The 12,880-nt window shown below is 40.2% G+C and overlaps 1 protein-coding gene across 1 annotated transcript; it reads right to left on the reverse strand.

Moving 5' to 3' along the window:
* Positions 1–4,709: 4,709 nt before the first annotated feature.
* Positions 4,710–10,358, reverse strand: abraa (actin binding Rho activating protein a). Its single transcript, XM_069712686.1, has 2 exons — positions 9,271–10,358; positions 4,710–6,257 (listed from the first exon to the last, which is right to left on the reverse strand). Exons 1-2 carry the CDS (start codon positions 9,901–9,903, stop codon positions 5,820–5,822), a joined length of 1,071 nt encoding a protein of 356 aa, XP_069568787.1. The 5' UTR covers positions 9,904–10,358; the 3' UTR covers positions 4,710–5,819.
* Between the last annotated feature and the right edge of the window lie 2,522 nt (positions 10,359–12,880).

A 12,880-nucleotide genomic window follows, 5' to 3' on the forward strand; every position in this document is an offset into this window, starting at 1 on the left:
GGGGGGTTACTTCCCCCCACTCAAACCCTCATAAAAGTGCCCCCCCACACACACACACACACACACACCATCTGGTGGATCCTCTCATCCACAGCATCCCACATTACCATGACTGCATACATTTTTAGGTTGGGTGACCCCAGTGAGAATCAAAGTGCCATCAAATTTCATGATTTAAAAAAAAAAAAAAAAAAAAGTTCCTTATGGATTTTACCTCTCAATTGTCTGAGTTTATATTTTTTTGTTGCCAGATCCTTTTCTAAACAGAAAAAAAACACAACAATTATATCTAAAACATTCACAGCCTTAAAATCCTCATCTGTAAATGGACAGTTGAGGCCTTTTGGAGGACATTTGAAAGATTTTCCAAACACGATCATTTCCCAGGATGTTCTCCCAATGTGAAGGTGATGTTTTGGTTTTGGGATATCGAGACGTGAGACAGTTTTTACAGGCCTTCTCATGCTGTCAGGGACGCGTGATATGAGCGACGTCTGGAAGCAAGGCTGATGGGGAATCGCGTGGACAAAACTATCTTTACGTTTTCTTCTGCCCGTCGGCAAACGGCAAAATAAGAGACGCCATCGGTTTAAGCTCTCCCTCCGTTTATCTTCCATTTGTAAGTTTATTATACTTTTTTTTTTTTTTTTAAGCTTTCTTTTCATTCGTAGATTCGCGCCGACGAACGAGAGCCAAAGCCCACCTCTGCTTTCCATTTCGTTGCTCATGTTTTTACCGCCGAAGACCTGAATGTTAACGGACAAAGTGACAAAAAAATGATGTAAACTTTAGTTTTGAATTCACTGCACTGTCATTTAACAAAAAAAAAAAAAAACGAGTATATTTGCAGATTCTTTGGCAAACTGTTATATTGTTGAGTAAATGCACAATTTGGTGTATTGTTATTCTATTCCAGCTGTCAATAAAATAGTTTAACTCCACCGTTAGATGGTTTTAATTGCTTGTTTTTATTTACGCATTTGTGGTGGTCGTGTGAGGACTTTCGGAAGAAGCAAGCCGCAAAGCAATAAAGCCACAAAAAAAAAAAACACCAGACGGATTGGAAATGGAATTGGAAATAATAGAAACGATAACAACGTTAAATTTGAAAGTTGTGGTAATTATCGTGGAATATTTCGTAACGACATTTTTGCCTGTTCAACTTCTCCGGCGTTATCTGTACATGACGTTATTACTTATGATCGGTCTTTGGAGGTATTATCTTGTTAGCACTACGTCCCACCCACAGGCCTGTCAATCAAACAGATACGCCCCCCCCTCCCCCGCCTCCCCCAAACATATTCAAAAATTACTTCTGGAAAAAAAGTGATTGACTTCGTATTTTAATAAGAAGTTGAATGGGAGTCTATGGAGGTGAACCCTTAGTGGCCGTCAGTGGTATTGCAGTTTACATTCACTTTTATAGACTATAGTTTGTATGGTTTTTGTCATATTAAACAGTTTGTCTTCAACTTTGATGCCTTTTTTTCTTTTAAATAAAAAAAAAATACTCTTTAAATTGGATGTTTTTTTTTTCCTAAAGGGGGAAACAATGAGCCCATTTATCACTTGGGAAAAAAAACAACCAAACAACAACACTGACAAGCAACACCAGGGGAAGATGTACGCTTTATGGGACACGATACCTTTTTACAAGGTCGAAGACCAAGTGGCGTGTTTGGAAAATTGAACGTCGGATTTTCTTTCTTCAGCTGCTTCATCTCATATACGTGTTTTTTTTTTTTACCAACTCGTTTACAGACGAGCTCCCGGTTGACACTTTTAATATCTTTTGGTCAGGAATGAAATTCACGCAACTCAAGGAGGAGGAGGAGGAGGAGGTTACAGTGACGACAATACGCTTTTCATTATTTTATTTTCAAATAATTCCCACGATTGTTGTCTCATCAGTGTAAAAAATAAAAATAAAAACTTGAACCTCAATAACCTGCCAAACCTCTTCAGGGAAGAGATGAGAGAAGAGAAAACCAAAACATCATCATAATAATAAGGAGGAGGAAGAGAATTCGATTTGGGAGCTGGAGAGAGAAAACAAAAGGAGGAATTAATTTTGCTTTACATCCCTCTCTCCCCCTCCTCCCTCCCTCCTCCCTCCCTCCCTCCCACTCTTATCATATCTCTCTTTCCATCTTCACCCCCCACCACCCTCCTCCCCCTCCATCACCAGCTTCATCCTCGGTCCCTCACTCTGGCAGATGTCCAGACTCCCTGGCGACCGAACCCATCAGCTCCTATTAAAGTCTCTCTCTCTCTCTCTCTCTCTCTGTCTCTCTGTCTCTCTCTCTCTCTCTCTGTCTCTCTCTCTCTGTCTCTCTCTCTCTCTCTCTCTCTCTCACACAGAGCGGTTGCGTGACAGGAAGGGCAGGTCACACTGGGCGGACGCATGCACACGCACACGGCAGAGGCATGACTTGCATGCACATGCGCAGAGTGACAGACAGGAGAAGACATCACATCACACACACACACACACACACACACACACACACACATGCAGGCGTGACTTGCATACACGACACGAGACATGCTGCTAAATGCAAAATGGACATGATTTTTTTTTTTTTTTTTTTTTAATCTCAATTAGCCCCAAAACAACAAACCTGTTTCACCTGGATATATAAAAACAGACTCGCTCTCTAGCGCCCCCTCCCTCCCCCCGCTTGCATGTGACGTTTTCAGGTACTTTCATTTATCAGGTAGCACAAAAATTAAAAAGGTGGAATTTAAATCCGGTTGGGACTCACAAGGGGAGAAGTTTTAACTCACTTTTTCTCCTGTTTGCAGCTTTTTATAATCTATAAATGGCGTCTGAAAGCCACGCAGGCTGACAATGTGGCAAGCTAACCAGGCGGGTAACGTAACGTGAATAAAATAACGAGACATATTGGCTTAACACACGACGAAAAATCAACGTCCACGTCTCCAACCTGTAAAAAAAAAATTTGAGTTCCGACGTCGTGAATACCACAAGAGGGCGACGTTCATACGGACTCCTCTCGCGTACGCGGTAAATTACGACCACACTTGAACGCAGCATATCGTCCGCCACGCCCTGATTAGTTTCAGCTGTCCCTCGTTGTCCTCCTCTCCCCTGGCGTTTTTAGTTTGCGTGATTCCTTCTCGTCGTCGGTTTTGTCTTTTTTTTTGGGGTCTTTTTTTGTTGTTGTTTGTTTGTTGTTTTGTAACTACTCAATGCTCGTCGTTGTACGTGTTTTTTTTGGAACATTTTCTTTCTTTGGACTCGGCTCCAGCTGGCTCTTTCTGTATTTTGGTTTTCCCGATTTCGTATTCTCACGCAATCGTAAGTAAAGGTTTTGTTTGCATAAAAAGCTTCCTGTGTCGTTGTATGTCATATTAGTCTTCGTCTGTCTTCCTTTCTTCCAGCGCTTCCTTCTGTTATGGCTTGAAAGTAAGTTGTGTGCACATTAACTACATCCGATCTATAAAAAGAAAAACGGCTCCGATCTGAACTCCTTGAGACTTCGAAGAGGATTTTTTCTCTTCAGAGGGGAATAGCCCCGTAACTCACGGCAACAGCTACATCAGTAAATGAGGACACTTCCATCTAGAGGCTTTTCTTTTTTTAGGCTAATTGTATTTTAAATGACATGAATCTTATTTTATTTCTATATACTGTACATTTTTAAAAAAAAATATATATATTTATACCTTTACTACCTCTTTCTAATCTGTATTTTTTTTTTCGTTTTTGCCGTATCTTCCATGCCGTTGCAACGAAAAAAATTCCCCCCATGCGGATCAATAAAGTCTATCTAGCTATGAAATGCTTTGAAACTGATACCAGCAAGAAAACATGACGTAGCTAAGTTAAAAAAATTTTTTTTTTTAAATTTATTTAATAACATATTTTCCTTTTTTATGAGAGTATTTTGTTCATAGTGGACAACAAACATGAAAATAAAATCCACAATACATGTGTTTTTGGAAATACTTGGCTTACAAGTATACGAGGCTTGTGTTTTTTTTTAATTTTAAATTATTTATCCCTCATAATTAGGCTCTTACTTTACATTTCGTACGTAAACACCCCTCTCTTACGTGGCACTTCCTGATTGGTTCCCAGCTCGCGCCACCGTTCAAAGTACTCGCTTCAGGTGGAAACACCTGAGAGGAGCAGGTAGATTAGAAAGTGAGGTCGCTTCAATCTCTCCCGGTCATCTGTTCATCCATCTCCACAACACCCGGCCCGTATTTAAAGCTCCGTTATCCGGACGATCGATCGACTTCTGACCGCTTTGTGTTTGCGGAAGTCGAGCAAAGCGCTCCGTCCTGCTGAGATGTTCAGGGGCGACTCGGACAGAATTAATTCACTGATGAACTGACTGACGTGAGTAATGATTTGTTTTGTGAGTGTTTTATTTTTTTTTTGTCTGTGTGAAAACTGTCTAATTTGTTGAATGGAAGTAGACTGAAGTGAACATATTTGTTGTGCAATTTGAATGAATAAAAGTAGAATTAATCAATATATGAATTAAAATTTGTTCAAATATATGTATGTTTGAGATTGTTTCTACAACTTGATTTATATTTGTTGCCTTTGTTTGGGTTTAGTTTATGTTAATTCATTGTGTAAGTGTGTTAAATATGCTTCAGTTCACATCCTTTTTTTTTTTTTTTACTATTTCTTGCTATTTAATTTTGAATCTCATACAGAAACACACAATAAGTAAAACATTTACAAATTCTTTATTGATGTCTAATTTCGTTGATTTTTCTTCTCTCTTACAATGCTTCTTTGACTCATCCAGTAATTTACTTTAAGATCTTCTACCAAAAAAAAAATCAAAAGGTATGTTAAAACAAAAAAGGCAAAATAAAACTTTGGTCTTATTACAAAGTACTTTATTTTTTTACTGTGACATTTTTTTTTCTTCTGTTGTCATCAATTCTCCTCACTGGTAATGTCAGGATGAGTTGCAACACAAGCTGGGCATAGGTGCAACAATAAAGAGATAATTTGGTCAATTAAGATCAACACTTTCCAATTTGTGCGCGAAAATGATTGAAGAATAAAGAGTTAGGAAAAAATGTATGCGACAAAAACATGTATTTCTTCAATTTTTTTTAAATTCTAGCTTAAAAACAGTTGCTTTGTATGTTTGTGGGCTGTATTCATGAATATGTAGTTCCTGTATGTCACATAAAAGTTCAATGTAGATGGATGTCAATGTAATAAAAACCAAGTCGACGTAAGAACATGGTTCGTAAACATGGTTCGTCACCAACCCGAGCAGTCAAAATATAGACAAATGCTGAATGCAAAACCTAAAATCAAACTTTACCAACTTCTGCATTTGGTTATATAAATCAAATAACAGACATAAAATTAAAAATTCTCTAGATTACAATTTTTTTTTAAACAAAAAAGTGAATTTTGTTGGTTGTAAAAATGCACAATGTTGCTCACACAGACGTGCCATTTCTCTTCTCCCAGGACCTGTGAAAAGGAAATGGGAATGTACGATATTGATAACAACAAACACATGCTAAGGATAGCTTCCCTTCGCGGCGTCACGGGATACGAGAAGCACGAACGAGTGTGATGGTGCGAAAGCCGGTAGCTTTCATGTGTACTCTCTCGTGCGCATTTATGAATTAATTAATGTGCATATCGATTTTAATGTGACTAATTGCAGAGATTTTTCTTTGTCTTGGTTTTTTTTTTCTATTTTCTACAGATCAACTTTGTAAAACTTTTCTTTTTGGACGGGGAAGTTTGTTTTCTCTGGAGATTTGTAGGCGTGTGTGTGTGTGTGTGTGAACATTCACGTCCGTCCTCAGTCCCTCAGCGAGATGATGACGTGGTCGTCCTGTCCTTTCCACAGCATCTCCCCATCAAAGTCCAGCATCTTGTGCTTGCGACAGCGCAGCAGGATGCCCACCACTTTGTCCGAGATCTTGACGTAGCGGTCGAAGAGGCGGCCGAAGGAAATGACGGTCCGGCCCTCTCTGTCCTTGATGCCCATGTCCTTGATGATCCACACCATCTCCTCCATCTCCCGGTGGATGTGCTTCTGGGCGCGGTCGCCCCGGTCCGCCGTCTTGGAGCCGTCCTTGGGCCGGCCGTAGCCCGAGTCGCCCTTGCGGAGGCGCTGGGCCATGGCGTAGTCGTGGTCGAAGTCCTCGCTGAAGGGGTTGAGCTTCTGGCCCTCCACGTGCTGCTGGGACCACTGCTGCCAGCGGCTTTTGATGTCGCCCATACTGGAGATCTTAATCTGCGGGCCAAACAAAACGAGGGGGCGGGGACATTAGCATTTTTTGGTGGAATAATTTGCATTCAAGCAAATAAGCAAAGGAGAACCTTGAGTCCTTCATTAAAGAGGCATCTCGCCGATTTTTAGACACGGGAAGAACTCGTTGGCTCCTGAAGTGTCTTCTGTCGCTTTTGAGGCACTTGAAGCTTTAGAAAAATGACGGTGATGTCATGAGGGGAAATCTTGGCCCATATTCAGAAACTAAAGAATCCACTGGAAAAGTAATGATATTATGTTGAAAATGGGAAATGAATTATTGGATCTAGAGATTTTGGATACAAGAACAGTGTTACCTGGAATTTTTCTGATCCTTTTCTATTTTATAGGTTTACATTACTCTGTGTTGTCAAACTTAACATCTAGCTGGAATATGTTGATGAAATGAAATGAAATGCAGGAAGTTGACCGAACTAGACGACTGGCAAAAGTAATATGTAAGAACGTTGTATAAATCTGCATGGACTCCACTCCTCCGCCGCCTTTATATTAATTTATTATTATTATATTTATATTAATGACCTTCAATCTTTAAATAATCTCCCCTACAGTTGGTGGAATTGATCCCCAGCTTGACCTTTGTTCTGCACTTTAGACATAATATTAATAGGAATATGTTCACCATAATAAACATTTTCTTACGTTTAAAAAAGCAGCGTGCCTCGTTGCTTCTTCAGATATTTGCAAGTCTTCAAATGCACAAAAGCTGAAACGGTCTGAAACTCTTAAGATTGTGCAACAGTTGGAAGTTTAAAGGTTTTACAGAAAGAGTGATATAAAAAACAACAAAAAAAACAAAACAATTCTGATTCAAAAACCCTCCTCTAACTTTTGTCTCTTAGTTTTTCTCGTATATTTTTTTCTTCCTTTTCGAAGTCTCTTATTCTCGCCTTTCTCGATATTCTTCATCAGTATCTTCATCTTCCTCCCTCTCCCTCCCTCTGTTTTCTCCTTCCTCCTCCTGTCGGTATTTCCCTCAGCTTGCCAAGCCTTCAGATCAGTGTCATCAGATCTCTTTGGCATTTCCTACATGAAATGTGAAGACTTGTCACTGAGGGACCTTCCACAAAACTCTGTGAACCTTTTTTTTTTTTTTTTTTTAAAGTGTTAATGCTTCTGATCCTCATTTTTTTTTGTTAGGCTTCTTCAATTTCCAGGTTTCCTGGAGCCAGCACCTAGTGGCCGCTCAGTGGTACTGCACTTTGGAATCAGACCAGGAGACTATACGTCCATTTTTGCGTGCAATCTATGGCTCACAAAGCCTTTCTTTTTATTCCAAGTCTTGCTGCTTTTATCAACCTGAGAGAAGCAGGGATTTGAATTTAAGAAAAAAAAAAAAAAAGCTTAAAAAAAACAACCAATAAATGCCACCTGTCAAAACGCCAAACTCAAGAGAGAGAGAAAAAAAAAAAAAACAAGCTGGGGAGGAAAGGAGAACACAGAGCAGCTAAAGAGCAAAAATATTTTTGCGAGGAGCTGCTGGGAACCGAACCAGAGCTGCTGTTTTTGTTTGCATGTGACCAAAATATTTTAACGGCTGACGGCTCGGCTGCCAAGAAATCTGCCGCGGGTGTTAAATCAAAATCTCGGCCCGTCAAATGGACAAAATTAGTCATACAAACATCAGACCAGCGTGTTTTTCTCATTTTGATTATCGGATTATTTAATATTTATCATATCAGCTTAATTCTGATGGTATTTGCAGTTTATTTCAGGAGCTAATTCAAATATATATTAATAATAAAATAATGCCATATTTCCTTTCACTCGTGTCCCTCGCTGCCGTCCCTCCCTCCACCCTGTTTTCCTCCATGCTGGCTGTTCCACCTGAAGGTCAGGTCGGAGAACACGTTGCAGCGTGTGACTATATTCATTTACATATATTCCATTGCGCTGCAGTCCAGAATTATTATTATTTATTTATTTTTATGAGCTGGACCTGCTCCTTTGGCTTTTTATAGGAGGGACTTTTAGCCTTGGGAGTTATGCAACTGTTAACGCTGTTCGGTGTCCACGGGGGAATTGGATTTCTTCAGGTGACATCAAAGGCACTTTCTGAAATTTGTTTATTCTCGCTGTGCGACTTCGTCTAGAAATACTTGGGCTCTATTTTAGGGCGTTTCACCCTCCTCTGGTGCGTTTTCAAAAGCAGACAGGAGAAACTCAAAGTGTCTCGTTATAAAATTGAGTACGATATATTGTCTCAAGTAGTAAAAAATTTTTTTTTATTAAAGGGCGACTACATAAGGTCATTTTTTGCTCTTCCATGCGAAGCACCAACTTTAAATGACCTCTAATTGTAAAACTAGAGGTTTGGATGTCAGCCAGAGAAATAAGAGTACTTTATAAGAACAAATTACAAAAAGAAGTCTACTCTCAAGCAGCTTTTTACCTCTGCGTCATTGTAGTCAGTGATTTTTGGAAATAAAATTCCCTGTATACTTGAAGAGAAAAAACATAGTTTTGCCTAAAATTAGGTTTTATTTTCTTCATATTCACAAATTTTTCTCGTTGTCAGTTAACTTAGCTAACATTTCTTTTGTATCTTAAGTTGCATGAACAATATTTTGGGGGCCTTTTGGGGGCAGCAGAACAAGCTGAGAATAAAAATTGATCCCCTCGTAAAGTTTGCTCTCGTTTAAATGTGAATATCCAGCAACTACTGGACAACATTTACATTTATTTAGAGACAGGTTTTTAAGCCACCTTAATAAATATTAGTTCAGTATCTACTCTCCTTTTGGGGCTGGTTTGGTGTTTTGTTCAACGCTGCTGTAAACTACATCGAAAAGAGACGATAACCAAAAAAGACAAAATGGGCTAAAAAAAAATCTCCGTCGGTTTGCAGGCTTTTACATCAAACACAGTTACTCGAAGTGATCCATTATTAGAAAAACGTGGATTGGTTTGGCTATAAAATGAGATATTAAATCGACACATTAGCATGTTTAAACTTCTCCGTGGTGGACGACGGTACCTTGGCCCTTCCGGTCAGTTTTTTGGGCTCCGCGTCGCTCTGTTCGGTTCTCGACTCGTTGTTGTCGCTGAGTCCTCCGTCCTCTCCCAGCCCGCTGTCCTCCGTGTCCACGCTGCTGCTCCTCGACCCCAGCTTCTTCTCCTGGAGCATGAGCCTCCTGTCCTGGATCACCCCTCCTCCTCCCGCGCTCTGTAGCGCCCTCATCTGGCGGCGCCGCGTCGGCGACTCGTTGCCCAGGAACGGCTTGCTCTCCTCGGGGCCCGACTCCATCTTGCCTCGGATGGCGGTGATCAAATCGCCGCTGCTGCACTCGCTGCGCTTCGGCTGGACGGTCTTGGTCACGGAGCAGGTCCGGATCTTACTCCCGCCGGACTCGCCGGTGTCGGTGGCGATTACGCGCGGCGTCACGGCAAGTTTGACCGCGTGGCTGCGTTCCTTTTGGTCGAACTCCTCCACGGACGAAGGCATCCAGCCGCTCGGGATGGCGTCCTGCTTGCCCGAGTGGTCGGAGGCCCACCCCTGCCAACTCTTGGCCAGGTTGGCCACCATGGCGGCACATTTGATCTTCCGTACCGCCCGCTTGAAGGCCTGCGGCTCCTGCGGTGAAACTGCGGAGGTGCCACCGCTACTCATTGTGACGGGGTATAACCAATCAAACAAAGAAGATTGGTAAAGTTGGTGCTACTTCCCGTGTTGGTTTTATTCGTCCAAGAAATCCAAACTATGTCCAAAAATGAGAAGTTAACTCAAATGTCAAAAAAAAAAAAAGACGTACAAAACAGTTCTAGTTGGCTTCTGTTAAAAGTTCTTTATTACTTCGTCTAGTTGACCTGAATATAATTCGTTTGTTTCCGAACAAATTTTCAGCTTCTTTTGACTCCTGATTCCGACTCAGATCCTTAAAAAATAAAAAATAAAACTCCCCGACTCGCAAAGTGTAAGTCTCCCGATGATCCCGATGTATCTTCACGGAAACACCCGGAGCTTTTCCCCGGCTCCTCAGTCGGTCAGTGGGTGAAGCCGCTGGTGTGAAGAGTGCGAGGACTTTGGCTTTAATCCCCCTCGTAGCTGAAGCCCCTCCGGCTCCACACGGGCCCTTAAATAGGGAAAGGTCGTAAAGGAAGTGATGGCGCAAGGCGTCCACGTGAGACCGGAAAGTCCGGTGTCAACATTTTTGTTACTGACACACACACACACATAAACAGACGGTGACTGGGGAGTGGAATTTCTCCCGGAGGGATCCGGGGAACAGGTGCCCAGTGTTTTTAGCGATTCTGGATTCGGTCGTCGCACACAAACGTGCTGCAGCGCAAACAGGCCTTCGCTCTGAGTCAGCCTGCTAAACACCCAGCGTGTGTGTGTGTGTGTGTGTGCATGAGATTATTGTGTATATTTAGGGATGTTTTCATGCAGATGCACAACTTTCCTTCATTGCGGTATGCTTAGATCACTGTAGACCCATGAGTTTGTCAACACGTCTGTGCTTGTGTGGCATCATCTATTTCAGTCTCTGTGTGTATATTCGTGACTATCTGAGTGTGTATTTCTGGATTACGATTCAAACATATGACGGCACGAATAGTTATTAATTCATCAGTTATTTCAAGTGCATTAAAGAGAATTCATCACGGCACTTTTTTTTTATCCATTCGTGTAGCCCACAAAGTTTTTCCACGTCCTCGTCAGTCGGCTTGTCGAACTTGCCAAAGTTATTGTGTGGATTGAGCCTGCACGTCTCCGAGACTGACTCCGCGATGTTGGGATCGGGGCTCTGTCGGGGCCACGCCATCTGTTGCAGGACTCCTTGTTCTTCCTGTAGCTGAAGATAGTTCTATATTGGGGTCATTGTCATGGTGGCGGAATGATTTTTGGGAACAGACGAACAGTAACTGCGCGAGGAGTTGGAGTCTACACATCTAAAGCTCCTGAAAGTTTTGCAAAGTTCTGTGTGGTTTTATTCATGATTTGTTTCTTTGGCTGGTTATATTGTTCAGCTATGGTCTTAGTTTAAAAAAAAAAAAAAAAATTTATATATATTTATGTGCAACCTTTCAGATTAATCATGTAGCAGGACTACAACAAGGATAAAGATCATCTAAGGAAAAGACTTGTGACAAAGTTTAGAAGTAAACAATTTCTGTTTTAGTAAACTGTACTAGTTTCCAGTTCAAAACAGAACAAATTAGAACAAATTTTCTATAAAACTTTTAAGTGGCAAATTCACCAGTTTTAACATTTAGTGGTGAAACATCAGCTCTGATTAAACACAAACATTTTAACTCAGCATTATTCAATCAAAAAATTCAATATCTCTCTTTGAAGAAACAAGATAAGGAAAACATTTCTAAAGTTACATATACTATAGAATTAATACAGATGAATTGAAATTAAGGGGAATTTAGTGGGAATTTGCGGCGTGTTATTTTATTTACAAACTTAATTTGCAATTATTCTGAAATGTGGCACATATACCCATCGTAGAGTAAAAAAGGCCATATAATCCATCAGAATTACTTCGGTGATGGTCTGGATTTTTACTTAATTTTTTCGATCCCATGAAGGGAAGTTAAAGTTTTACTGAAGTCATAGAAAACACAAATACAAAGCCTAGGAATGAAAAATAACATAAAAAAAAAACCTACATTTGAACCATGGAGAATAAAACCAGTCGCTCAAATACTTACAAATTAAACAATTAGAAGTTGCAAAACACCAAATACAAAATTGAAAATAAACATAAAGAAATAATTGCAGTTCAAGTGCACTGGCTCTAAATGCATATAGTCTGTATTTGATTTAAAAATTTTACATACATTAATTTTATTTTTAAATATTGGTACCAGAAGCTTCAACACTTGGTGTCTTTTAACTTCTGTGTTTCAATTTGAAATAAATCTCTTAATAAACAAAGAAACAACTTCGCCGTGAACTAACAGACGTGTTTACTTCCAGCACGTGTTCCCCGGTGATTCGCTCTAATATGGCTTGTTGTTGCATAACATGGAAAACTGTGGTGTTGTCTGCGAAGTTCATTCATGCATCACATCATAATCAACACGAGAAAATGTAAAAAAGAGATGCTGCAGATTGATTGACAGGCTACAGACAATTTTTTTTATTAAATAATTACTTAGCAGTATATCCAGTTATTAATGTTCAACAGAATTAAATGGGACAATCTGAGATAACCTTCATAATGCTAATTAACTAATAAGTATTCATACTTCAAACTGTATTAAATATTTATTGCTGCTGTCATCCTGTATGCCTCTAAAAAATGAAATCGATCGTCTCAATATCTGTTTGAGAATTGAAACGCACCACGAAAAACGTTGAACCTTTTTGCATCACCATCATAAACACTTAAGTTATTGATTTATCTGATAAACCGAAGCATAATTGTTTATTTACACGTTGAGCGATGATTTTTCTGAGAATTAAGAGAACTAAAACATTTTCCTGTGTTTGAAACGCAGCCAGACAAAAGCTGAAAGTGTTTTCATAGCGTCTGCAGACTGAAATAACCAAATGAGGGGGCCAAACCGTCACCATCTCTGGTTTCGAATGTGTGTGTGTGTGTGTGTGTGTGTGTGTGTGTGTGTGTGTGTGT

Source organism: Brachyistius frenatus, unplaced genomic scaffold, assembly GCF_029030835.1.
Source record: "Brachyistius frenatus isolate BFR_SWC_R1_liver_20210118 unplaced genomic scaffold, ASM2903083v1 Contig_111, whole genome shotgun sequence".
In the NCBI taxonomy this organism is placed as follows: domain Eukaryota; kingdom Metazoa; phylum Chordata; class Actinopteri; family Embiotocidae; genus Brachyistius; species Brachyistius frenatus.

Excerpts from the sequence above, each read along its gene's own strand:
- abraa (XM_069712686.1), bottom strand. The coding sequence starts at position 9,903 with ATGAGTAGCGGTGGCACCTCCGCAGTTTCACCGCAGGAGCCGCAGGCC. Across the intron at positions 6,258-9,270 it reads AACTGACCGGAAGGGCCAAG|ATTAAGATCTCCAGTATGGG; the intron begins GTACCGTCGTCC and ends TTTGGCCCGCAG.